This window comes from Podospora pseudocomata, assembly GCF_035222375.1.
Source record: "Podospora pseudocomata strain CBS 415.72m chromosome 1 map unlocalized CBS415.72m_1, whole genome shotgun sequence".
NCBI classification, from domain to species: Eukaryota; Fungi; Ascomycota; class Sordariomycetes; order Sordariales; family Podosporaceae; genus Podospora; species Podospora pseudocomata.
In genome coordinates this window covers 1,809,817-1,833,754 of record NW_026946363.1, presented here as the reverse complement: position 1 = coordinate 1,833,754, position 23,938 = coordinate 1,809,817, and the positions used below count along the sequence as shown (strand labels likewise).

Genomic DNA, 23,938 nt, shown 5'->3' with positions numbered 1-23,938 from the left:
CTCTTTCTTTCCTGGCTGTTGTTCATGGTTGGTGCCATGATTTCATTGAGTGATGATGTGGCTGGTCAAATTGGAGTTTGACAGCCAAGCCGAGAAGAGCGCGTGGTTATTAATCTTGTAGATAAATATTTAGTTGTGCTCGCCACCCTGCTCCTTGGTGATCTCGTCGCTGTTTTTGAATACATCAGTACAGGGAGTTCAAGGGTATTATGGAGCCTGATTACTGACATGTGGTCAGAGAGCTTCTGGAGGTGGTCCTGCTGCTCCCTGAGCTTTTGTCTGAGGGCGATGAGCTTCTCCTTCTCGCGCTGGCGGATGGCAAAGTCCTCCTGGGCCTTCTCGCGGCGCTGGAAGGCATCACTGTTTTGTTTACCATGTTAGCTAATCATGTACTCTTCCCTGGTTTTTGTGATTGATATGCGTGGTAGTTTGGAGACAAATAGGAGGGGTATGCCTGAGCCGGAGTGGCCGCCGGGATACACCTGGCTGCAGAGGGGGAGGGAGCTTCGGCTCGGGCAAGGGAGCTAGGGAGGTTGATGTCATGACCCTGCTTTGCTCCAAATCCTCATCCGTAGAGCTCCTCTCTTCCCCCCGCGAGCTCCGGCATAACCTCGTGTGTGTATTCCTTCGTGATTGTTGGAGGGGCCGGGTGCGGCATTATGTTAGTGAGGTAGAAGGAAGATGAACGTACCCCTGGCCGCCGGTCTTGGGGGGAGCGCCGGTGTCACCAGCAGCCATGGCGCGCGAGGTGATCGCGAACGAGCGGGAGAAGAGCGCCGGGCGGGCGACCTTGGTGAATGATGTGCGAAGCATTGTGATTGGTGTTGTGGGGGTCGTCTTTGAGAGTTAGAAAGAAAGGTGTCAGCAGATTGCAATTGGTCTTGAGTATTATACGCCGGTGGTTTGTTCAATGACTGGGAAAGGGGGGGGGAGAGAGAGAGAGAGAGAGGAGGATCTTACAACTGGGAACAATTGTTTTCAGTTTCTTGAGATGACGGAGTAGTTCTGGGGAGAACCGATGGTCTGATCACAAGTTTGAGCAGGTAAGCTTCAAAGAGGAAGTGGAGAGCTTTTCTACCTTCGGGAGTTCCCAGCAGGTCGAGTGGACGTCAAAGCTTCCGCCGAAGCGGGACAAGACGGCGGGTTCGAGGTTGATGGCCCCACTGTTTAGTACAGCCCACCTTGTTCGTATCGGCTATGACGGGGTGGCCTGAGGCAGTCACCCCACTGATGAGCGGCAGATACTGTTGTTGACAGGCAACGGAGCTTTGATGTTCATTTTGCGGGGATCCCCATTGCCCCGCAGTTTGTATCTCCTCAGTTTCTCAACCTCTCATGATGGCACCGATAGAATGGCTCTAGAACACTGGCTAGGTTCAGGTCGTGTGGGAAGTGTTCTCGGCCTTGGCTCGTGAGAGTCAATATACTATGGCTTGCTTAATCATTCTACATAGCCACTCTTGATAGTCCTATCTCCAATGCCCAAAGCACCCCAGGCAAAGGCTGAGATAGATCAAGTTAGCAATGACAAAAAGGATTCGCTTGTTTCATCGGCGTTGATATTCTGAGCCATATTTGCAATTCATTCCGAGCGAGCATTGCGGTCGTGTAGGAGCCGACCTAGGAATGTGAAGGGTCCCAATCTGATATATAGGATCACGATTTGACTGCTGAACGTTCTAGAAATCTGTCTTAACCGATGCCAGGTAGTGGTCGGTGGAACTGGCTGCCCGACCCCTCTGTGTGTTGGCATATGCCTGACCGCCATAATAAACTGTAGGTAAGAGCAAATAAACCTTGGGGGTTTGTCTATGTTGGGGGTTGGAGGGTGATGCTGGACTGGGACTTCTCTGATGGGATGTGGCTCGGTGTTTCTTTTTATGGCGATGTGTCTTGACATTAGGATTGGGACAAGGCAGCAAGTTTCAGAGACGCCACTCCTGAATGTCGCAAGTTGGCGCTGGCTGATGCCAGTCAAGTCAAAGCAGTGACGTACTTGGGCCTGGCGCGTCGTTTGACTTGTCACGTGTTGATCTTTCCATCGGGTGGTAATCGGGTCCTAAACAGGAGTGGACGAGGGGGGGGGCCAGAGGGGCTTTTGCACAGGCCCCCTTCGCCCACCCAAATTTCACTGGTCGTCACCCCGTCCAGGCCAGCCCACCCACGGCATCCCGCTCGCCTTGTGGTTGTCGCTGGTGCTTTCCGCCTTGCCCCTTCCCTCATTTCCAACTTTGCATCCAAAACCGGTGACTCTACTCATTTCCACCCTTCATCCCCAAACCTTCAGACGTTAGACATCGTCCACTGTCCACCAACTTTCTACTCACGAACCTCGCTCCGCGAACACTGCGCTCTCCCCAGAACAACACACATTACTCGATTCCTTAGTTCTACCGAAGGTGAGTCTGCAGCATTGCCGTCCCCGTCCCCCCGTCCCCCCCCCCCATCCGCCTCCGCTGCATCTACCAGCTGCACCGCTGCAACACCAAAACCTGGCCCCTCTGTCGTCATCGCCACTGCGACCACATGCCTCCTCTGGACGATGAGTTGTGGAAGGCGGCATCGAGAGAGGGCTCCTGGACGCGGCGAGCCCATGGCATCTTCAATTGCCCCTTTTCGGCGGCCAACACACGAACGACGCCCAAGGCCTGGACAGGGCTGCGCTGCGCATGCCCCACCGAGAGCGGGGAGCATCCTTTGCTTGCCCAAGCCATGAAGTCAGCACGGTGCTTGCGCAATCGCATGCCTATCGCAAGCCTGTTGAGATTGTCCAGAACGACCGACACTTGCTTCCTGCCATTATTTTACAATTCTTCCTTGTTCGCCCACACTTGCCCATCACGACCGACATTCAACACACATTCACCCTCGAAGGCGGAGCTCACCGATTACCTACATTGCCCTGCTACCTTGGACAGTCTCTGAACCAACGCGCGCTAACTTACCACTCAACTTACACAGATAATCATCAAAACCGACAAAATGGGTCATGAAGATGCTGTCTACCTCGCCAAGCTCGCCGAGCAGGCTGAGCGCTATGAGGGTACGTTTGTCAAGATGATTTTGGGCGTTTGCAGGGTCGCATTCTGACGATTTGACGCCCAACAGAGATGGTTGAGAACATGAAGATCGTTGCCTCCGAGGACCGTGACCTCACCGTTGAGGAGAGGAACCTTCTGTCCGTCGCCTACAAGAATGTCATTGGTGCTAGACGCGCTTCGTGGAGAATTGTCACCTCGATTGAGCAGAAGGAGGAGTCCAAGGGCAACTCTACCCAGGTCGGCCTTATCAAGGACTACCGCCAGAAGATTGAGGCCGAGCTGGCCAAGATCTGCGAGGACATCCTCTCCGTTCTCGACAAGCACCTCATTCCTTCCGCCAAGACTGGCGAGTCCAAGGTCTTTTACCACAAGATGTTCGTGCCCCTCGATTCTCGGCTTTTGTATGCCTCTAACAATCGCACAGGAAGGGTGACTACCATCGTTACCTCGCCGAGTTCGCCGTTGGCGACAAGCGCAAGGATTCCGCCGACAAGTCCCTCGACGCCTACAAGGCTGCCACCGAGGTTGCCCAGACCGAGCTTCCTCCCACTCACCCCATCCGTCTTGGTCTTGCCCTCAACTTCTCCGTGTTCTACTATGAGATCTTGAATGCTCCCGACCAGGCTTGCCATCTCGCCAAGCAGGCGTTCGATGATGCCATCGCCGGTACGTAGGGTCAAAGCAAGCAAGGAGGTATAGGTACTGACGATGTTGACTACAGAGCTCGACACCTTGAGCGAGGAGAGCTACAAGGACAGCACCCTTATCATGCAGCTGCTCCGCGACAATTTGGTATGTGCAGTCCGATCTAGACGAGGCGGTGCGACGTGCTAACGATCATGTGCAGACTCTCTGGACCTCATCCGAGGCCGAGCCTCCTGCTGCCGCTGCTGATGCCCCGGCCGCTGAGGAGGCGCCCAAGCCTGCCGATGCCCCGGCCGAGGAGGCTCCCAAGCCTGCCGAGTAAAATTTGTCGTTTGTTTTCTTTGTCTCTTGATAGTGATAACCCTGGTTTATCGTTGGTGAATCCCCTCGGCGGAAACGGTGTCTTTGGAGTGCGGACTGGAGATGCTCTCGGGTCGTTGCATGTGTTTAGGCAAAATACAGACTTAGGAGGACTTGCATGAGGCGGTGATTCGCGGTACCTTGAGGGCTAGAGCGCAGCATACACGGAGGGTTTTGCTTTTCCTTTCTCACCCTGCTTGCCTTTTAGACTCTTCGAGACGGGAAGACCGTCTGGACAAGAAAATCCAAAACCCCTTCCCCCACACGGCAGTACTTTTTATACTTGGCTTGTAATCGGCAGTCTTTTGCATCCTTAGGTTGCCCTATAGATTCTGATATACCCAAGTGATTGCTTTCCTCGTGACGGTGTTTTGCTTGCATTCTTTGGTGTCCTTCCTTAGTGGATCACAACGAGGCCCTGAGACATCTTGGTCATCTAGCTGGAGATCCAGATCAACATTGAGATCCTCCACCCCTGACTCGAAAAGAGCGAGTGACGTAGCCAGCTGCATGCTCTCAACTTTGGGTGGGTCTTGAGACTCGGCTTTCATCTCACCTGTTTGTGATGAGTCCAGAGATGGCCTTTGCTGTGATACTGATAGAGGGTGACATTCTTAAGGACTCCGACATCTTGAGACTCCACAGGCCGTTCCCTGTTCCGTTCAAAGACGTACTTGAGGTTAAGTATAACCCGGTGCCCTACTCATCACCGCCAACTATACAATGCCAGCTATAGAGTTTGGAAACTCGGGTACAAAGAAAAGGCATCATTGCATGACCAGCCAGTTTGTTTTATCAGAGTTGCAGAATCTCTGTCTTTTCGAGAATGATGTATTATGTCTGCGTGTCAAATGGGTAATTGCCCACCCGTCTATTCCGCCCATTCCGTAGTATCACCCCCTCTCCGCAGCAGGTGTCTCCCCCTTTTTCTGTTCTGGAGTCTCCCCCTCCTGATCTTGATCTTGAACAACAACACCAAAGACAACCCTGAGCCACAAACTGCAATCCTGACAGCCGACGACAACCTCTTCCAACCCTCCATTTGCCGCCTCTTCGAGATCTGATTCGTAAACTAGGAAGCCTTTGGGGTTGCCGCACCGGCAGGGTTTGTACCACTCATCTTCCTCCTCCCCTTCATGATGAGTGAGGTCGTCCAAGTCGATTGTTTCGATTCCGGTTTGGAGTTTATGTCTCCCTAGCGCTGCTGGGCCAGAACCCGAGGAGGAGAGGGATAGATCGTGGGCTTGGCGGAGGGAGGGGGTGGAGAGGGTAGTGTAGGCTAGTGTTATTTCGTCTATCGTCACTGATGGGGAGGAGGTGGTTGATTTATCCGGGTGGTGAGCCAGCAGGGCGCGGCGATAGGATTTCTTGAGGGTTTGTTTTATCTCTTCGGGGGTGAGGCCGCTGGAGAAGAGGGAGGGGGGGAGGGAGAGGGTGGTGTAATGGTTTCGTGGTGGTGGGGTGTCCATTTGGGGGGCGTAAAACAGTGAATATTGTGGTACAATGGAGGTGATGGTATTGATGTTCGGTGGCGGTGGTGAGTTGAGGTAGACTTGAGTTGACGATGTAGTTGAAAGAGTGATGAGATGAGCAACCATGAGTGAGAAATATTCACAGAATCACGTGCCTCTCGACTGTGTCTTCAAAGCCATGGATACGAAGTCGAAAAGTCTATAGTAGAGACGTAGAAGAGATTATGTCCTCTACAGGAACATATTGACCGCAGCTGCAGTGGCACACGATGCTCAGAGTAGGTACCGATCACTCTTCACATGAGAGGAATCAACTCTGAACTATGATTGTTTAAATATGCAACGCAGGAATCGCTATGTCCATGTCACTCAGCACGCCCTCTAATCCCAGCCCAACCCGTTGTTTTGCAGCCAAAGTGATGAATTTTATGGGACCCTGGATATCTACTCGCGTGGATGTAATAAAAGCAACCCGTTTAAAAAGGAGTCTAGATATAAACCCCGCCCAGCCATTTTGGTTCTCAACGCCAGAAAGGGCCAAACCAAGTTAATTACTCTAGGTCGCCCCAAAGAGAGATCATATGCCATGTCCCTGATGCCACCTCATATCCCGAAATGTCCCGAAAACTGTGCACGCGTTCAATCATCATCATCCGTCCGCTGCCTTGGCTGGCGGCGACGGTCGCCCGGGTTACCACTGCTGATACCAGCGCCAGCGAGCTTCTTAGCAAGCTGCTCCTCCTCGGCCTTCCTCGCCTGCTCAACCTCAGCCTGGGCCCTGCGCACAGTGCTGGTGAGACGGTCAACAACCAGCTTGAATTGGTCGATTCTCGTGCCCAACTCGCGCCACTGCTTCTCACCGAAAACACGGTAGGTGGTTCTGTGGACAAGGAAGACCTTTTGCTTCTGAGACAGTCTGCCCTCGACAAGCTTGGCGCGGACAACGTCGATTGTCCACATCTCAACGTCCTCGGAGGGGATCTGGAGAGCCTTAGCGATGTTGGCGTAGGGGATCTCGCGGTTGGGCGTGCTGGCGGCGAGACTGGCGAAAGTAAGCAGGCGCATCTTGCGCTGCAGCTTCTCGTGGTCAAGCTTCTCCTTCTCGATCCAACCCTCGTGCTCCTCTCTGAAGTCGTTGTAGTCCTCAAGATCTTGCTCAGTGAAGATGTCGAGAAGCTGAGAGTAGATGGGCTGAGAGTCGCTAAGCGCCTGAACGCTTGGGAGGGCACGGAGATCCTGGAAGTCGAACCGGGTGGGGGAAGAAATGGCCATCTTGAGAGCCTTGAGAGAATACTTCTGGGCCTCCTCACCCTCGGCTTCCTCGCGCTCAAAGGTGGAGAGGGCTTTCAGAATGTAGTGGTATGACTCCCTGAAAATTTAGTTAGCCGGTAATCTTTTGGCATGACTCCTGTTTATACTCACTCATCATCGCCGGCCTCAGCAGCGGCATCAGCCACATCGATATAGAGCTTGCGCTGATCCTCCGCGTTGGTCTCCCAATCGGCAAACCACGCCTCCAAGTTCTTTAACCGGGGCTTGAGAAGCTCGTACTGGCCGTGTTGGCGAATGAAGCGGATGATCTGCAAGAAAACATTGTACCGGACGGGGTTCGTCTTGTCCAGGAGGTTGAAGATGGTGCTGAGGGCACTCGCGGCAAGGGTGAAGCCGTGGCTTGGCGAGGATGTGATGGGCTTGAGAAGGTTGCTGCAGACAGCAGGAAGATGTCTCTTGGGCTCGTTGGACTGGAGGACAAGGTGGATAAGGAGGTTGATGGCACCAGTGAACTCCTTTTCGGGAACCGTATTCAATACGCCGGAGGCCTTGACGATAGCCTCGAGAGCATCCTCGTTCTTCTCCTTCTCCAACAGAGGTCTGACCTCGTCGCCAACCTGGACGGCATGTTCAGTCTTGGCTGAGTTGGCCTGAATGTAGTCGGCCATCTCCTGGGCCAGCTCGGCGAAGGTGCCATCGACAAAAATCAGCTGAGGGGAAGCCATTCTCGCGGTGTTGTCGGCGTGGGGGGTGTAGGATAAGCCGTAAAATTCGAGAAAAAGTGCGGCGCCTTTGACGACCGAGTCGGTGTACTTGGTAGTGTTGTGGTCCGAGTAGTCGCTCAAATCGGACGGGGTACGGTCGGAATGGAGGTCAGAGAGGGGCTTGGACCGACCGATATCGTGAAAATCTTCTGGTATTGCTGGCGGAGAAATCGCATCCAGAGACTCGTAGGGCGGTAGGGGGCCCGGCGGGAGGGTTCGGACTGGTGGGAGCACTTTCTTTGTCGATTCCTGGCCCTCTGCTGCTTTTGCCTTGTCAAACCCTGAGGCGGCAGAATCTTGTTGCCCCGCATTCAATGCCATTTTTCTCTGGATCTGTGGGCGATAAATCACGTGAAAATAGCGCTAGGCGATAAGAAGATAGTTAAGCGAGAGGCGCTAGTCTTGTAGTAGAAGGCGGGGCAGTATCGCCAGCCTGAGCTTTCACTTGAAGTCACTTTTGTCAACAATAGCATGGCGACAATAGTGGGCGCAACAATAGCTCCTTCTTCAGCGACAACTCCAGCCAACAGCGTGAGATGCTGGCCAGAAACATCAGGCTCAAAACTGGCCATCGATGATATCAGCAAACACTAATGGTATTCTGAAGGGATCACCAGCACTATAACTCTCCCAAGCCTCAGTAACTATCTCTTCGCAGGATCAGGGAATAAAAATCGACAAGTTCTCATGCAAAATACCAACCGCTTCGAACCGCTGAGCTCCAGATGTCAACCCTGCCTCGACCGACATCATGAAGTGGAACGGGGCTTCCTTGCGCCACATTTGGTGTAAGTCAAGCCACGAGCCGGTTTCTTTGCGAGGCGGAGCTTGACAGCTGCCGATCTGCCGCTTAAAGGGGCGGGTCTCCCACGCTGACTGGCCCTCAAGAAAAGCCACGAGGTGCTGTTGACCGAGAATAAAGGGTCAGAAGAAGGGGTTGCTGGGCGAGCAGACTTTGGGATTTGGGTCTTGAAGTCTCAGAAAATCTTGAAAAATCAACATCAAAGGCAACAGCTGACAGTCCAAAGGAGTCACATCAAACTTTCAGTGCGAAGCCCACTTGACCCCAGAAATCTGGACATGACCAGCCCTACGGCAAGACAACGGCACGCCCTCGGTGTCAGCCCCTGCATCAGCTAAGCATCCTGGTTGCGGCGGGTCATTCGAAAGCCCACTGCAAGTGTTGACTGTGGACAAGAAATTGGGAACTGCCGCAACGAGGTGTGTGCTCTCGCAATTTCTCGACGGAGCCACCTTCCAACTGCCTTGAACAAGCTTGATGGACCATTTCGAAGGCATTTCCCTTACTCTCCAAGCCTTTCAACGGTCCTTTAGCGCCTTGGCACCTTCAACCTACCATCTTCCAACGCTAGGCAGACCTTTTTTCAATGACTTTCAAATAAATGTCTTCCAACACTTGCCGTGCGATGCCCTTAACCTATCTCTTGACGCCCTTCAGCTACGCTTGACACCTCACGACAGTTGTACAAGAACTTTCGACCATTGCTTGACGTCTTGAGGAACTGGCGATACTTGTTATTTTGTCCATCCTCGACGATCGTAGACCCCGGTCCCCTGAGTCAGCCGGCGATTGGAGGTGCTCATTGGAGCCTAGCGCACTGTGTACACCAAGAGGCCGCTGAGGCGCTGAGGCGCGGTTCGTTCCTTACCAAGCTCCCGCGAGTGATGCTATGATTTCTCGAGGCAGGAACCACAACGTGCACACCATTCCTTGCTGACATCCATTACCTAGCTCACCCGCCCAGTCGACCCCATTTGGCTGTCTGCCTATTTAACGACTGTCGCACCTGCTACTTAATCACACTATTACAGGCTCCTATACAGCCCACGCCGTCATGGCTCCACGATCTGAGGCCAGTCAGCTCAAGCGAGGTCGCGCCGTATGTACCCTCTTTCTATGGCGTCACTGTCATACATCGACATGTTCCGCCGATTAATCTCTCTTCTCCTTCAGGGCTCTACGGGCGACGATGCTCCCTCTGAATCATTCAAGAAGCCCCGCCGGTCCGAGCGACTTTCGCAGCGCACCGACAACGACCTGGTCAAGACACCAGTCATCAACAAACAGCATCTTCCATCACCCGTGACACATTTGACGAGCGAAGGAACCGATGAGTTTGCCAAGGAAGCCACGGCGACACCTTCAGAGGGCCGCGTCTCCCAGCGTCGCGACGAGTACATGCATTCTCAAGTGGCGGCCCTCAGTTCTCCTCCCCAAGACACGCAAGCGTTCAGTCAGACACACGTAGACCCCAACGCACCGCTCTCCGATGAGGTGGAAGATGAGGTAAAGGAAGGGGTCTGGGGATACCTACTTCCTATGGACACCCGTTACGGAGGCACCTGTGTGGTGATGAGGAAGAGGGGGTCTTGCCCTCCTTCAGAAACCGTGGCCGGCGCCGTCTCCGGGGCAAAACAGCCTGCTAGAAAGGGCAGGGGGGCTCTTCTCAAAGAGCAGGAGGCTTTCGATCAGAAGCAGAAGTCAGGGAAAGGGCTCTCCTCTGGCGGTTATCTCATTGGGAGACACCCCGAATGCGGTAGGTTTCCAACGCACAGCTACTACTGTGGAAGGCGGTAAGACTGACAGTCAGTAGACATCCAAGTTGATGATCCGATAGTTTCGAACCGTCATTGTCTTTTGTTTACGGAACACAAGGGAAACGACACAGTTGTGATTATCGAGGATCTTTCCAGCAATGGCACATACGTCAATGATCAGCTCGTTGGGCGGAACCAACGGCGTGAGCTTAAGGAGTATGACGAAATTGCTGTCATGGACAAGGCCAGGTTCATTTTCCGGTATCCCAAAAACCGACATGCCAATGCCTTCTTACAGCAATACACGCCCATCGAGAAGCTGGGAAAGGGCCATTTTGCCGAAGTATATCTCTGCATTGAGAAATCCACAGGGCAGCGCTATGCTGTCAAAGTCTTCACCAAGACGCCAGGGGTGGAAGAGCGATCGAAAAACGAAGGCCTCCAGCAAGAAATTGCGATGCTCATGGGTGTTAGCCACCCGAATGTTCTATGTCTCAAGGACACCTTCAACGAACCCAATGCCGTCTATCTGGTGCTGGAGCTTGCGCCGGAAGGAGAGCTGTTCAACTACATTGTGAAGAAGCAGAAACTGAGCGAGTCCGAATGCCGGAAGCTGTTCACCCAATTGTTTCAGGGTGTCAAGTATTTGCACGATCGGAACATTGTGCACAGAGACATCAAGCCAGAGAACATTCTTTTGGTGGACCGTGACTTGCACGTCAAGTTGGCAGATTTTGGGTTGGCCAAGATCATCGGAGAGGAATCTTTCACGACAACACTCTGTGGGACGCCCAGCTATGTGGCACCAGAGATCCTAGCAGATACCCGGAACCGCAAGTACACCAAGGCTGTTGACATCTGGTCACTAGGTGTGGTGCTTTATATCTGCCTGTGCGGCTTCCCCCCATTTTCGGACGAACTCACCAGTGCTGCATTCCCATACTCGCTGTCTGAGCAGATCAGGAAAGGGAAATTCGACTACCCATCACCCTACTGGGACCCAGTTGGTGATCCTGCTTGTAAGTAGCCATTTCCCTGTATAACAAATAGTTGGATAGGATGGACTAACAACTGTGTAGTGGATCTCATCGACTCCATGCTAGTCGTCAACCCAGAGAAGCGTTTCACAATAGATCAGTGCCTGGCTCATCCCTGGATGACAATGAAGACACCTGGTGTCAATGACAGCACTAATGGTCTTGTCAGCGGCATCCAGGGCTTGGACGTTACGCGCCGCGGTGTCCAGAGAGAGCGGACATTGTTAGCCTCGATTAACACTGTTCAAGTTGTCAACCAGATCCCAGGGGGCGACAAGCCCGACGTCAAGGTCTATACCAAGAACCCAGAAACCACACCCAAGAAGGAGCCCAGACCAGACGATGCCAGAGACCCGGATGAGTTTTCCCAACTAGGAGGAAAGGGCGACCAGGTGCTTTTTGGGGATGACGGTGATAGCCGGTATTCCGTGAATGATATTACCAACAAACCGAAGGCGAAGGGGAAGGCTAACGGGGCAAAGTAAGCTACTAGGCTAGAGATGGGATGGAAGGAATGAGGATATGCTTAATATTTTAGGTGTGGGATTACACAGAGGGTTCGGACGAACAGCACAGCGCAGGTGTGGATCACGTCTGATCGCGTTTTCATATATGTTTTTACAAGGAGTTTTCAGGGTTGGGTTTATATCTCTACATGGTTGGCGTGTCGGCCAACAAATGTCTGCTTTTGATATCTGTTCTGCAAGGGATGATGGGATAGGATGGAGGAAAGGAGATGGGTTTTCTGATTCTTGGAGTTTTGTATCAGTTTTCATATTTCCTATCACTGGGGGCCGAGGCCCTTGTTCTTAGTCACTGCTGTTCAGTTATTAGTTTGTCGTTTTTTCTCAGCGAGACACCCGGGCGAATCAACAAAAAAGTTTACATTATGGGTGCGAGTGCATAGTGATGGGACAGCCAGACAGGCAGAAGGGATATTCATAATATTATATTAGATAGCGGCTAAAGTTGACTGTTTCTATCCATAGAAGTGGCAAGATGTTTGTGTGTTTTTGGGTGGTAGTACAAGTAGGATAGGATTATACAAGACCTCCTTTACAGAGGGTGACATCATTTCTCATAACTTTTTAGTTGGGAAGGGTGGTGATGGTGTCACTTGACTGTTCTCGTGTTGGGAGTGTTCCTGCTGATTTTTTTTGATTTTCTCCCCTCACAAACTGGGCAATGTTGGAGATGGATGTGAGTCATGCTGCTTTGGTCAGGAGAAGGGGAAGAGGATTGGTTGTTTGCTAAATGGAAACCGACAAGTTTGACGCCTGGTTCAGAGAGATACAGCCAGTCTGACTACTGGCCCTGGTGGGTTTGCCCCTTGATTACCGTGTTCCATACTCGAGACATTCAGTTTGTAAGCTCGCCCCCGATAGTCTCCCTTCTTTGAGGTGTTTTCAATGACGGACACGCATATAAAGTATGAGTAGTTCAGACGAAGTTGTTGAATGTCAGATTCCTGTGCTTTGTTCTTCAACCTCTTCAAACCCAACCAACTACCTTACCCAAAAAAAAAGAACCTCAGTCCTCCTTATGCTCGCCAGCTAGATGGATATATAGATACACGCGCATGCCTCCAACAAACAAAAAGGCCAAAACACCGCCCCGCTCATCACTACAAAAATCATAACAGTAAACAAGCCCCCCACCCAAATATCCCAATCTTCACTTCCATCCGTAATCAACGCAAAATAACTCATAGTAGGTACCCATGATAAATGCAAGAAAATAAAAGCAAATACCAAAAACTCATAACAAAACATTATCTCTCTTTTCAAACTACCTACAACCACATCCCACCAACCCACTCCTACTCCCAGTATCAAACATCCACCCAGAGCACCCAATACTATACCAGTCATTAACAACAACAAAAAAACTTCATGCTTTGTAAGAAGAAGAAAAACAACTCAAAAGACCATTACAACACAAGAAGTAAAAAAGAAAAAAACTACCTCTCAACGCCCTACTTTCCAAACTACCCCCGCCCCTATGTGTCCCAATCAATCACATCATAAACCCATTAAAAAAATAATCAATATCCCCCCCTGCCCTACTCACTCACCCCCTTCTTCTCCCTCTCCCTCTCCCTCCCCACCATCCCCCAAAAAGGCATCACCACAACCCCACAGGCACCCTATCGTTCCGGGATCGGGCTCTTCGCCAACCTCCCCCCCGCGCTTACCCTCTTCTGCAGCCTCGCCTCCCTCTCCCTTTGCAGCTTATCCCCCGGGCTCAATGTCGACCCCGCCGGCAAGGAACCAACCCCATCATACGACCCCCCTCCTGCCCCTCCTGCCCCCGAAGCCTCAATCGCCGCCTTCCTCCCCCTCTTCAGCTCAATATACCCCTGCGCAGCATGGCTCAGTGGAATCTGGGGCATCTCCGCCGGAATCTCGGCCCCGTTCTGCACAAGCAGCTCCGCGATGGGGAACGGGATAAGCTTGTCCACCGTCGGTGACGGACCAGGCGTGACAGGCGGCGACATTGGCGCTGGGTCAGCCGCCGCCAACGCCAGATACACCGCGTGCGTGCCGCGGGACTTGTCCGTGACGTTCGGGTTAGCCTTGAGGGCAAGGGCGTAAATGACCTGCTGGATTTCGTTCCTCTTGATCGCAGCCAAGAGCGTCTCGTCTGCCGTGGCGAAGCGTGACAGCGTGGTGGAAATGGGCTCGACAAACGCCCTGTCGACGTATTTTGACGTGATGAACTTGAGTCTCTGCTCACGGGTCGCCTGGGCGGTGAGTTTCATGGCAGGGTCCAGCTTGGCTTCAAACACCATGTTGGACACCCTGTTGCCTACAAGAAACAGCAGCTCGATAATGTCGGGCGTGAACGAGGTGGTGTCAAGGGTGAGGGATCGAATCTTGCTGATGTGCGTCCCGAGGGACCGGTGGATGCCGCTGCACTCGATGCAAACAATGATTGCCAGGTTGAGCGAGACCCATTCGACCTTGTTGCTCGAACCGCAGTCGGCACACCACGAGTTGCCCTGATCGTTGTCCCGGAGTAGCTGGAGGAGCCTGTCTGGCCGTTCCTCAAAGCTGCTGCTGCGCGCCGTCGCTGGGCGGGCGCCGACAGTCGTGCGCCGGGTTGGGATCCCCCCAGAGTTGTGATGGTTGCCGTGCGAGAGGGACGGACTTTTGCCAACAAACATCGAGCCAAAGTCCATACCGCTGAAGCTCGAGTCGCCGGGGGCTGTTGATGGCGGTCTGTCCTTAAAAGAGCGACCTTCAACAGCGCTCTGTAATGCATTATTGATAGCCATGATCCAACTATTCATATCTTCTTCAGATGTTGCTTGATAAACGCGCTTGAAATGTGGCGTGATGACTTCGAAGCAGAACCGGCGTTCCGCATTCCTTGCCTCTCGTACTGATGCCAGACGCAAATCGATCGGATCCATGTGGAGGTCAAGCCTCTGTTTCCAGTTGCTATACTCGGACAACTTGCCTTGGTCCAGGACAATCCAGAATCTCGGAGAGTGTCAGTGTATTGTAATATTGATGGGATAGTGTGGGTCAACGTACTTGTGCCAGCCCTGCTTGTTGAGATTTCGTGGATCTACATGTCCACCTGGCCTGTTCAAGGCCCACAGGAGGCCTTCCTTGCGGTTGGAGGTCTCCTTTTCAAGCTGCGCTATGTGCCCAGGGTCGCGTTCCTCAAGGTCGCGGATTCCCTTGAATTTAGCATTTTGTTGGGGGCTACCCACGACATGTTGCGTCAGGCTCCCAGGAGACCTCGTCAGGTCCGCAGGAGAGGCACCCATGTTTCCTGACGAGGCTGGTTTGAGCTGGGAGCCGGTACTATTCGCACGACCGAGTTCAGAGTCAGAATTGGCTGGGTTTCCATTGGGAGCACCCCCCTCTCGCGGCCCGGCTGAGGTGAGCGGAGGTTGAATGTCTGGTTCATTGTAGTTGAGATTGCTCTTCTCGAGCAGTCTTCTCTTCTCCTCGCGTTCCCGGCGCTGATACTGATACTCCTTATCCGCCTCCAAAACTTCGGTGGATAGTGCTTCGAGCTGTGGCAGTAAGTCTTCAATCTTCTTTGAAGTGTTGAGAAAGCACCTGGCCTGGGCATCGGCATATTTGGTAAGATGCGAAAGAATTTCCTGTTCCTTGCGCCCGCCAGATAGATCCTGCATAAACGAGGAATAGTCAAAACGTTTTAGTTCGAAGTTCTTCCGTTTGGTCTGGTACTTGGTGTCGCTCTGTTTCGCCTTGACGGAGTCGTGTCTCTGGCCGAGGTAGCGGCTGACATAGGCGTAAAAGTCTTTACTTTCCTCTTCGAAATCCCGCTTCTTGGATTCGGCCTGTTTGATGTCGATCTGGTATAACTTGCTCATCGGTTCAATCACAATCCTTTGTATATTCGCCGTGTTCTGCCGCTCATATGATAGAATCTCGCGGGCGATCTTGTCAAAGTAGTGCTCAATGGCTGGCTTGACGGCGTTTGCGTTGGTTGAGGACACGTCTTTCAAGGCTTCCATGAAAGCCGCAAATGCATCGTTGGCCTCCAGTTGCGCAGCATGGACATTTTCGGCTTTCTTAATCAAACGCTTCATCTGTGATCGCATATTGCCTGTCTTTTGCTCGAGAGCCTTCATGGTTGCTCGGAAAACGGGACCATCATCGGAAACTGACATATCCTCACCGGGGCGTGGGCAGTCGACCTTGATTTGCTCCTTTTGTTGGGTTGGTGCCGGAGAAGGCGCAGGCAACGGTTCATGAGATATGGTGAGTGGAGAGACTAGCTCTTCGAGCTCCGGCACTGGACTGATTCGAGCTTCGACCGATTGTGAAGACACTACGCGGACCTTTGGTGGAGCGCTCAGCAGAATGGGTGGTATTGGTGAGCTTGGTTGGCTCAGGTAAGGCGATGTGTCTGGAGATGTAAGCCGCGGCCCCGTGATAGAAATGATACCGCGAAAACATAAGACTTACTGGCCACGTAGAAAGAAAATATAGCCAGGGGTTCCAGTCGGTGTGCGCGCTGGTCGTACTCGACAAACTAGGGGAGCCTCGTTAGCACCTTCCAATATGGCAAAGCGTTGTGAGAGCACGAACAGTGCATGAGTTTCGCCAACCGCCTCCTTTATCCTCGTTGTGCTTTGGTGGCTTCCATTTCCAAGTCCAGTCAAATGTTACCGAGGGACTTCCCTCTGTTGAATATGTTCCAACAAGCTCGACATTGGGGTTCTTGTGCAGGTTTGGATCGGCGTGGAATTCTCGAGTAACCAAGTTCTCAACTTCGCGGGCCGTTGGAGCATACACAAAGGTAAGCCCTTGGATGTTTGTATCGACAGGAGCTACGGTATCAGCACTTCTTGAGGGACTTCGAACGAGCTGCTGCGATCTGCGGAGGACGAAGGTGAAGGTGAAGACGAGGTCGTCTTCGTTGTTGAGCTTCAACAAGAAGGCCGGACCGGCTGCAGAGCTGATCGATTCTGGGTCCTATAGGCAAACCCAAGTCAGCCAAGTCCATCATGGCAAGCTTATATCATGGAAAAGGGGCGCGAACCAGGACAAAATCGACAGGACCATTGTCGCCAGACGGCCGCATTGCGGATATTCTGGTCGCAGGATATGCATTCGGGACTATGTTTATTGAAGTGCGTTTTCTGGGGCTAGTTATTACGACTGAAGAAATAGATACTGAGAAGAGAAAGCGGTTAGCAAGAAGTGTTTACACAGGTGTTTGGCGCAAGACAGGGGCGAACGTGGCTGCTGTTGGTCAAGCAAGACAAGAGGAACCTACATCTGTTCTGGTCTCTAAGATAGAGCGATGCGCCCTCTTCGGGAGAGCTGCTGACGTTGCCCATCGTGACGGTGGGAGTGCTGGGAGCGGGCGCCGCTAATCATGCGAAATGTGTAAAGGGGCTGCGGTGTCGACAGGAAGCTGGGAAACAGTAGGCCGGTAGGTATTGCGAGGACAGGAATGGTGGATGGAAATCCAAACGAAGTTTGGCGGCAGCGGCTCTCAGCGGCGCGGCGGGGTTGCCTTCCACTAGTTCACTGGGGTCTGGGGGTCTGGGTCGGAAGGGGCGCCGCGCACGCAGCATGAGAGGTCTCTGAAACCCTGCAACCTGGAACCGCACACCCCCGGAGGTACGGATCGGCCCCTCTGTATGACCAACTACTTCCTACCAGCTCAACGGCCACTTTCAGTCCACGGCCCACGGGACTAGGTTGGTGCCCCCCCAGGTACCATTTAGAGAGAAACAAAGATATGATTTGCTACCCCTCGAGATTCGACAATTTCTTGCATTGGAAACAAAGGCGGTTTTCACACGGAGAAGGTTGTCCGGGTCGTTGTTGCTGCAGGTACTTGCCCAGACACGGGACATGGCCCGTTACATATTTCAACTCCAAAGTGGTTAGGTATACCGCCTCGGTATCTTTGCCTGCCTACACCAGGCACCACTTCACCTGCTCTGTCTCTCGGTGATCCTTTATGGGATATGTGTATCACCCTCACGGACGTCATCTGCTCGCCAAGCCATGTGATGGTCCGTGTCACGACTTTCACACATCCACCAAGTCTTCACTGGCAGGGGCTTCGGTTCAGAGTTGCACGAACACGTTGCCCCTGGAAGCTGAGACGTGAGACTTCTGTGCCTCTTCGGGACCACGAGACGGGGCATATTATTTTCAGTGTTGCCGTTGGGTTGACCCGCGCCCTTGGCCACCGGGCCCCGATCGTTGACCACCGATGAACAGTTGCATATGATGTCAGAGGTCCAGAGGCGCCTCCCGCACTATAATAATAATAGCACTTAATACGAAGTGCCCGTGAGGTCGTAGTGATCAGCTGCCGTATATATACGTTGAGGAGAACAGGCGGTTTTCCATCTCCCAGCCATGAAACTGCGAGACACTTCGAAATTCACGAAAAGAACACACCTCGAGGTACTTCGTAAAGAGTGGGTTCTCCTTTGACTGGCATCTGATCCATCCAAGATGCAGTTGCAGGTTGACAGCCAGGGGACGGGCTTGGAGAACAGAGGCTAAAAAGCGGGGCAACGAGCTTGACAGACAAAGCCAGCCACGTGAGAGCCACACAGCCTCTTCCGATGGTGGTCTCTATTTTGAGCTAATGAAAGAGAGACGAGGTTCCAGCCTCGCGAGCTGGCCTGGTCTAGAACAACTGCCGAAGAGCTGGGAGAGACTCCGAGCCAGATACACGTCCTCCATATGTCGTAGGTCCGGGGACTATCCGTAACTCTTTGTCTGCAAGGGAGAGTTGCTTGACGTATCAAGTGATCAGCGAGGAAGCTAGCAGCGAACCCCAAGAAGGCAAAAAAGAGGGGTACAACTGTTTGACTTTGACACTAAAGCTTCAGCTGGCAGGACTGATGAACAGCTTTGTTAAAACCCAGTAACGCTGACAGCAAAGCAAATAGTTGCCGCTGGCAGAAGCCGTGTATGCTCCAGGCTACCTACTCAGTGTGATTCATGTAGGATTGGATATCTCACCATTACGGGAATTTAATGCCAGCAAGGACAGGGTGTTAGGTCCTAGGTAACACCCAACATGCTGGTCAGCTAGTGGGAGCTACGGCCCAAATCCAGCTACCTAACAACCCCCAGTTCTGCTGCGGTTCCCTTTATTATAGGGGCGTCTCATGCTTGGGCGGGCGGCTATGACGTTTCTAAATCCAACCACACAGCAACCTCCCTTTACTTCAACACGCCAGGCCACACGAGCAACAACAAAAACCCCGACTTGTTCTCGCCGTCTGCCGCACGCGCCGATACTCGTTTCTATACTGGACCGAACCCTCGTGCGACTGACTTTTGGGCCCCCGGACATTGCCAGACTACTCTCTGCAGTACCGCAAACTCACCGCGGCGAGACTTGGTTATCATTTTGGTCGGGCTTCGAAACCGCCATGCCGGGGCGGGCTTGACTTATCAGCCGACTGCCACCGCCGTTCACTCCCCCCACGAATATACGTGAACCGTTCGCTACCACGAGTTCCCATCATCATGTCGCACGCCTCGCGAGCCTCGTACTCCCAAACCAACCGCCGGGTTGGCAGCCTCGGTCGAGCACCGTCGAGAGCCCGCGCGCCGACAATCAGCTACGACGATGCGTACTCCTTCGCCCTGCGCATCGCCTTTTTGAACTACCTCCTCCAGCCGCGCAAGAAGAGAAAGGAATATGTCAACACGCCAAAGCCGCCCCCGAGGGCGCATACCTCGAGCATGTCGGAGCTGATGAAGGACTTGACCGGGTCGGCCTCTATCAAGCTCCCCCACGCGTTCCGCCAGTTTCTGGAGAGACGGATGTCCGGTGTGCTGCAGGGGATCGAGAGGCTGCCCGGCTTCAGCGATGCTGCTGTCAAGAGAACCTTTGCGGAGGCGTACACTGCCTTCACCGCCAAGGACTTTCAGAAGTCGATTGACAAGGATCGGAAAGTTGAGCCTCTGGTGCTGATCTTTTACTCGGCCGCGACCAAGGCTCAGGGGCGTGGAAAGGCCCCGGATGATCATTCTTGGAAATACATGGTGGACAGGCATCTGGCCATGTTTATCAGGCTGCTGAGCAGTATCCTCAAGGACCTGGGGAGCGAGAAGTCGGACCTTATTGCACGCCTGAATACGCTGGAGAAGAAGCTGATGACGAATGACCAAAACTTGTATTTGGATACTGGGCAGGAGGAGCACAAGTATGTGGAAAAGGATATACCGCTGACCTACGAGGTCAAGGACATGTTGATGGTCCAGACGGTTGCCAAGATATTCGGGGTGACCAATTCCCAGGTACAGAGTGACATTGACAGGAATATGTCGAGCTGGACCGAGGACAATGCTTTGAAGGATTTCAAGGGGTACCAATTCAGGCTCTCGGCAGGAATGGCGGGGACGCTGCGGAAGTCGGATTTCGATGTGAACGAGGCCTTTGAAGAATGGAGGCGGCAGGAAGGCCCCCATTTGGCAAAGATTTTTTCCGAGCTCTTGAGCGTTCGACCGGATTTGAAAGGAGGGTCTGGTGCTGGGAACGACAAGGTGCTCTCGGCGCGTCCAACGTCCATGTATGAAGATCAGGCCTATGCGGACCTGGGGAGGATGCTGTCCAACAATGATCCCGGATCTCCTGTTACTGGCTTCGACCCGTCATTTAGCTTTGGGTCGCTCTCGCTTGAGGATACGAGCAGCATACGGAGCGTGGATGAGCCAAGTTATACTTTCATCCCGCAGGATCCCCGTGCTGTCTACAAGATCATCACTCAGTATGTTTTAACCTACGATGAGATGCACGCCGCGGATGCTTCCTCACCGCTGAACGAGGAATCCAACGATCTTCTCGTGGAACTGGCGGTTCGATGGCGGATTCCACAATTCACCCGCCATGTTGTTCTCATTGAGGTTGCGACTCGCAAGTTTCTCGATACGGAGATCACTGCGGAGCAGCTGTACACTTATCTGGACTTTGTCAAGGAACCCCAACCGGAGCCGAAGAAGGTACCTCCTATCTATCTGTTTACCTCGGGCCTCAGTGAGATTGAGTCCAGCAAGTGGACGATGGTCGATTTTGCGGGCTACCAACAGGCACTGCGAGATCTACACGAGGCCCTCCTGCGGGAGCTTTACACTCTCTTGTGCCAGTGCTACGCCCCCAAACCTCCCTCTGTCGGTGTCGTAATGGCCTTGCTCATGAACCACATCTACAATGATCCTGCCTTCTCCCAACGGCCGGAGGACGAGGCAGAGTTTTCTCAACAGCTCGAAAACGGCCTGCGCGAAGCGGCGGGTGATGCGTACAGGGGGTTCTTGGATGTGCACATCCCTCGGAACCAGCAAGAGTGGGACTTTGCCAACGTGGTCAACCTCGGAAAGGCCGTGGTCGGGCTGGCAGAGAAGATCAAGAAGCGGTACCGCAAGAACCCGGAAGTGATGGGCGTCAGCCCGTTCAAGGTCCTCGTCGAGACCACGTTCCCCAGTTTCGAGGAGGACACGCACGAGATCATCAAGCGGGTGCTGGACATGGCGAAGCAGCAGAACGTTGAGATTGACCTGCAGGATGGGTTCGACTTGTACAAGGAGCTGGTCGAGATCCGAAAGATTCATCTCGAGTCGCTGCCTGACAAGCCTTTTGCGTTTCACATTGAGAGCTTGCTGGAAGGGTTTGTGTGGAGGTGGATTCAGAATGCGGAGGAAAAGATGACGCAGTTTGTCGAGTCGGCTATCAAGCAGGATCAGTTCAAGGTTAGGGTGAGACATGAGGGGGATATCCCGACTGATGAGGAGAGGCACAGTCATTCGATTATTGACACTTTTACGCTGTTTAACCAGACGGTCGATCAGGTTTATCAACTGGGGTGGAACGATGAGGTGCATTTGGCGAGGTTTATGACGAGTTTGGCCAAGGCGTTTGCGGCGGGGATTGGGAGGTATTGTGAGATTGTTGAGCTGCAGTTTGCGAGGGAGATGGATAGGCAGAGCGCGCAGGAGGCGGCCAGGGAGAGGACGGCGCAGGAGAAGTTTTTCCAGTATGCAAAGGAGGCGTGGAATACAAAGGAGAGGGTTGAGCCTTTTCAGTTTTATCCCGAGGTCAGTTTTTTTCTCTTTTGCGATCAAGGTTGTTGATGGGGGGAGTTTGCTAATGATGTCTTTGGTTTGCAGTCTTTTGTCAAGTTCAACAATATCGAGTATGCCATGCAGGCGCTCGATAAGCTGGAGAAGCTGATGAATGTTGATCGCTGCGCGGAGGTGCTGGATGAGGTTGACGGTCCTAAGCAGATGGTCAAGCGGCCGGCTCACTACGTGTTTACGATTAAGATCGTCGAGGGTGAGGACCTGAAGGCGTGCGACCCGAACGGGACTAGTGATCCGTATGTGGTGCTTTGTGATGAGTATCAGAAGCGTCTGGCGAAGACGAGGGTGATTCCCCGGACGCTGAACCCGCGGTGGGACGAGTCGGTTGACATCACTGTGTCGGGGGCGCTGAACGTCATTGCCACTATTTGGGACCATGACATGTTTGGCGAGCACGACTTTGTGGGCCGGACGTCGCTTAAGCTGGACCCGGTACACTTTGGTGATTACTTGCCGAGGGAGTTCTGGCTGGATCTTGATACCCAGGGGAGGATCTTGTTTAGGGTGACGATGGAAGGTGAGCGTGATGATATCCAGTTTCACTTTGGGAAGGCGTTTAGGCATCTGAAGAGGACGGAGAGAGATATGGTGCGGAAGGTCACGAGCAAGGTAAGACGAGCCTAGAGAAGCAGGTTAAGATCAAAGAGGATGCTGACAATCTCTAGCTTACCATGCATATTAACGCTTCGCTGTCTCATGAAGCGTTACGGAACCTCTTGAGCAAGGGAATTGCCGCTTCCATGGCCAGTCTTTGGAAGAAGAAGCAGGCTAGCGCGCCACCAGTAACGGCAGCTGAGATTGAAAATGCTCTCCAGCCGCTCTTCACCTACTTTGACGAGAACTTTGCCATCATGAAGCAAACACTGACGGATGCCACCATGATGGCGGTCATGACACGACTGTGGAAGGAAGTGTTGCTTGCCATTGAGAACCTGCTGGTGCCTCCACTGTCAGACAAGCCCTCGAACCAAAAGCCCCTCACTCAGACCGAGATGGACGTCGTCTACAGATGGCTCGAACTCCTGTTCAACTTCTTCAACGCCAGGGATCCCGAAACGGGCGAAGTATTGGGAGTGCCGGCCGATGTCCTCAAGTCGCCTAAGTGGCACGAACTGGCATCGCTCAACTTCTTTTACTTTGACTCGACGGAGAATCTGATCAGGACTTCGGAGCGGATGGTGGCGGCTAATATGGAGCGGGCTAAGCTCCAAGCGCAGCAAGCTCACCCCGCCCTGCCGAATCGTCTTTCGGCCCCGGCGTCTCTGGGAGGAAACCATCTCAGTGTGGCCAATGCAGGCTTTGGCAGTTTGGGCACGATCAGGCGCGGCAAGAGTATCATGATGAGCCGCAACCTGGGGACGATGCGCAAAGCCAAAGAGGAGAAGAGGAAGGAGATGCAGGCGGATCCGAGCGATGATATGATCATGAGGATCCTGAGGATGAGGCCCGAGGCGGTCAACTACCTCAAGGAGCGCCAGAGGCAAAAGGAGCGGATGGCGGCGAGGCAGCAGGCGGCGAATATTGTGCGGCAGAGCGTGCATCAGGGGTGGAATAATGGGCCAGCGTTTGGAGGAGCCTTGTATGGGAGAAATAATTTGCCGCAGCGATGAAGAGGAAAGAAATAAATGGGGTGGATATAATTACGGGCGTCTTTTACTTTGGGGATTGTTCGAATGCAAGGGGTGTTTCCGGCTGTTTTTTGGTGGAATTCGGAGTAGGAATGGAAATGGCAGCGTGTTTATGAGAGGGTTGATGAGATGGAACAGGGATGGGGGTTTCTGTTGTTCTTCCTGGATGCGTATATCAATTGTTATTGGAATAATATCTATTTTCCTTGCATGTTGTTGATGACCTTCGACAAACAAAGGGGCTGAATAGGGGGAAGTGACCATGGTCTTCCATGCCAAGCCCAACGGGGTCTGGCGGGGTTATCTTTTTGCTTGGCTCCACCTCAGCAACGTCAAGCTAAGCTCACCGGTAGTCGTCCAGAGGTCGGAGAGCTACCGAAGCTGAGCTGCACAGCCGATACCGCTCCCGGGTTGGCGCAACTTGTCGGTCAATCGGAACTGGGTTAGGCACTGAGACGCGGGAAAGCAAAAGAATTCTTGGGAGGCACTTTGAGTGACGAGCTACAGGGCTACGAGGGAACGAGCTACGAACCTCGGCCAACAAGGCTAT

General features: G+C 53.0%; 8 protein-coding genes across 8 annotated transcripts; 3 read left to right on the top strand and 5 right to left on the bottom strand.

Annotated features, from left to right (window-relative positions):
• Position 1: 1 nt before the first annotated feature.
• Positions 2–1,250, bottom strand: INH1 (ATPase inhibitor). Its single transcript, XM_062885199.1, has 4 exons — positions 961–1,250; positions 692–837; positions 229–360; positions 2–169 (listed from the first exon to the last, which is right to left on the bottom strand). Exons 2-4 carry the CDS (start codon positions 811–813, stop codon positions 130–132), a joined length of 294 nt encoding a protein of 97 aa, XP_062748148.1. The 5' UTR covers positions 814–837; positions 961–1,250; the 3' UTR covers positions 2–129.
• An 862-nt stretch (positions 1,251–2,112) lies between these two features.
• BMH1 (14-3-3 protein) lies at positions 2,113–4,347 on the top strand. Its single transcript, XM_062885198.1, has 6 exons — positions 2,113–2,399; positions 2,962–3,043; positions 3,109–3,415; positions 3,466–3,707; positions 3,763–3,833; positions 3,889–4,347. The coding sequence occupies exons 2-6, from the start codon at positions 2,983–2,985 to the stop codon at positions 4,006–4,008; spliced, it is 801 nt and encodes a 266-aa protein (XP_062748147.1). The 5' UTR covers positions 2,113–2,399; positions 2,962–2,982; the 3' UTR covers positions 4,009–4,347.
• Positions 4,348–4,709: 362 nt separating this feature from the next.
• DPH4 (Diphthamide biosynthesis protein 4) lies at positions 4,710–5,644 on the bottom strand (the record flags this gene model as incomplete). The annotated part of the gene is made up of 1 exon (XM_062885197.1): positions 4,710–5,644. One exon carries the CDS (start codon positions 5,642–5,644, stop codon positions 4,940–4,942), a length of 705 nt encoding a protein of 234 aa, XP_062748146.1. The 3' UTR covers positions 4,710–4,939.
• A 78-nt stretch (positions 5,645–5,722) lies between these two features.
• QC762_107870 (uncharacterized protein) lies at positions 5,723–7,875 on the bottom strand (the record flags this gene model as incomplete). The annotated part of the gene is made up of 2 exons (XM_062885196.1): positions 5,723–6,887; positions 6,941–7,875. 2 exons carry the CDS (start codon positions 7,873–7,875, stop codon positions 6,158–6,160), a joined length of 1,665 nt encoding a protein of 554 aa, XP_062748145.1. The 3' UTR covers positions 5,723–6,157.
• Positions 7,311–12,462, top strand: DUN1 (serine/threonine protein kinase). Its single transcript, XM_062885195.1, has 5 exons — positions 7,311–8,342; positions 8,583–10,112; positions 10,170–11,132; positions 11,193–12,350; positions 12,420–12,462. Exons 2-4 carry the CDS (start codon positions 9,458–9,460, stop codon positions 11,633–11,635), a joined length of 2,061 nt encoding a protein of 686 aa, XP_062748143.1. The 5' UTR covers positions 7,311–8,342; positions 8,583–9,457; the 3' UTR covers positions 11,636–12,350; positions 12,420–12,462.
• On the bottom strand, positions 7,902–8,514 carry QC762_0006080 (uncharacterized protein; the record flags this gene model as incomplete). Its single annotated transcript, XM_062882827.1, has 2 exons — positions 8,257–8,514; positions 7,902–8,144 (listed from the first exon to the last, which is right to left on the bottom strand). Exons 1-2 carry the CDS (start codon positions 8,335–8,337, stop codon positions 7,902–7,904), a joined length of 324 nt encoding a protein of 107 aa, XP_062748144.1. The 5' UTR covers positions 8,338–8,514.
• Positions 12,463–12,549: 87 nt separating the features above from the next.
• Positions 12,550–18,395, bottom strand: AGE1 (GTPase activating protein). The gene is made up of 6 exons (XM_062885194.1): positions 16,917–18,395; positions 16,680–16,813; positions 16,226–16,612; positions 16,103–16,169; positions 14,690–16,043; positions 12,550–14,635 (listed from the first exon to the last, which is right to left on the bottom strand). Exons 1-6 carry the CDS (start codon positions 16,978–16,980, stop codon positions 13,297–13,299), a joined length of 3,345 nt encoding a protein of 1,114 aa, XP_062748142.1. The 5' UTR covers positions 16,981–18,395; the 3' UTR covers positions 12,550–13,296.
• Positions 18,396–18,426: 31 nt separating this feature from the next.
• On the top strand, positions 18,427–23,370 carry QC762_107840 (uncharacterized protein; the record flags this gene model as incomplete). The annotated part of the gene is made up of 4 exons (XM_062885193.1): positions 18,427–18,585; positions 18,620–21,715; positions 21,788–22,369; positions 22,426–23,370. The coding sequence occupies exons 2-4, from the start codon at positions 19,148–19,150 to the stop codon at positions 23,368–23,370; spliced, it is 4,095 nt and encodes a 1,364-aa protein (XP_062748141.1). The 5' UTR covers positions 18,427–18,585; positions 18,620–19,147.
• Between the last annotated feature and the right edge of the window lie 568 nt (positions 23,371–23,938).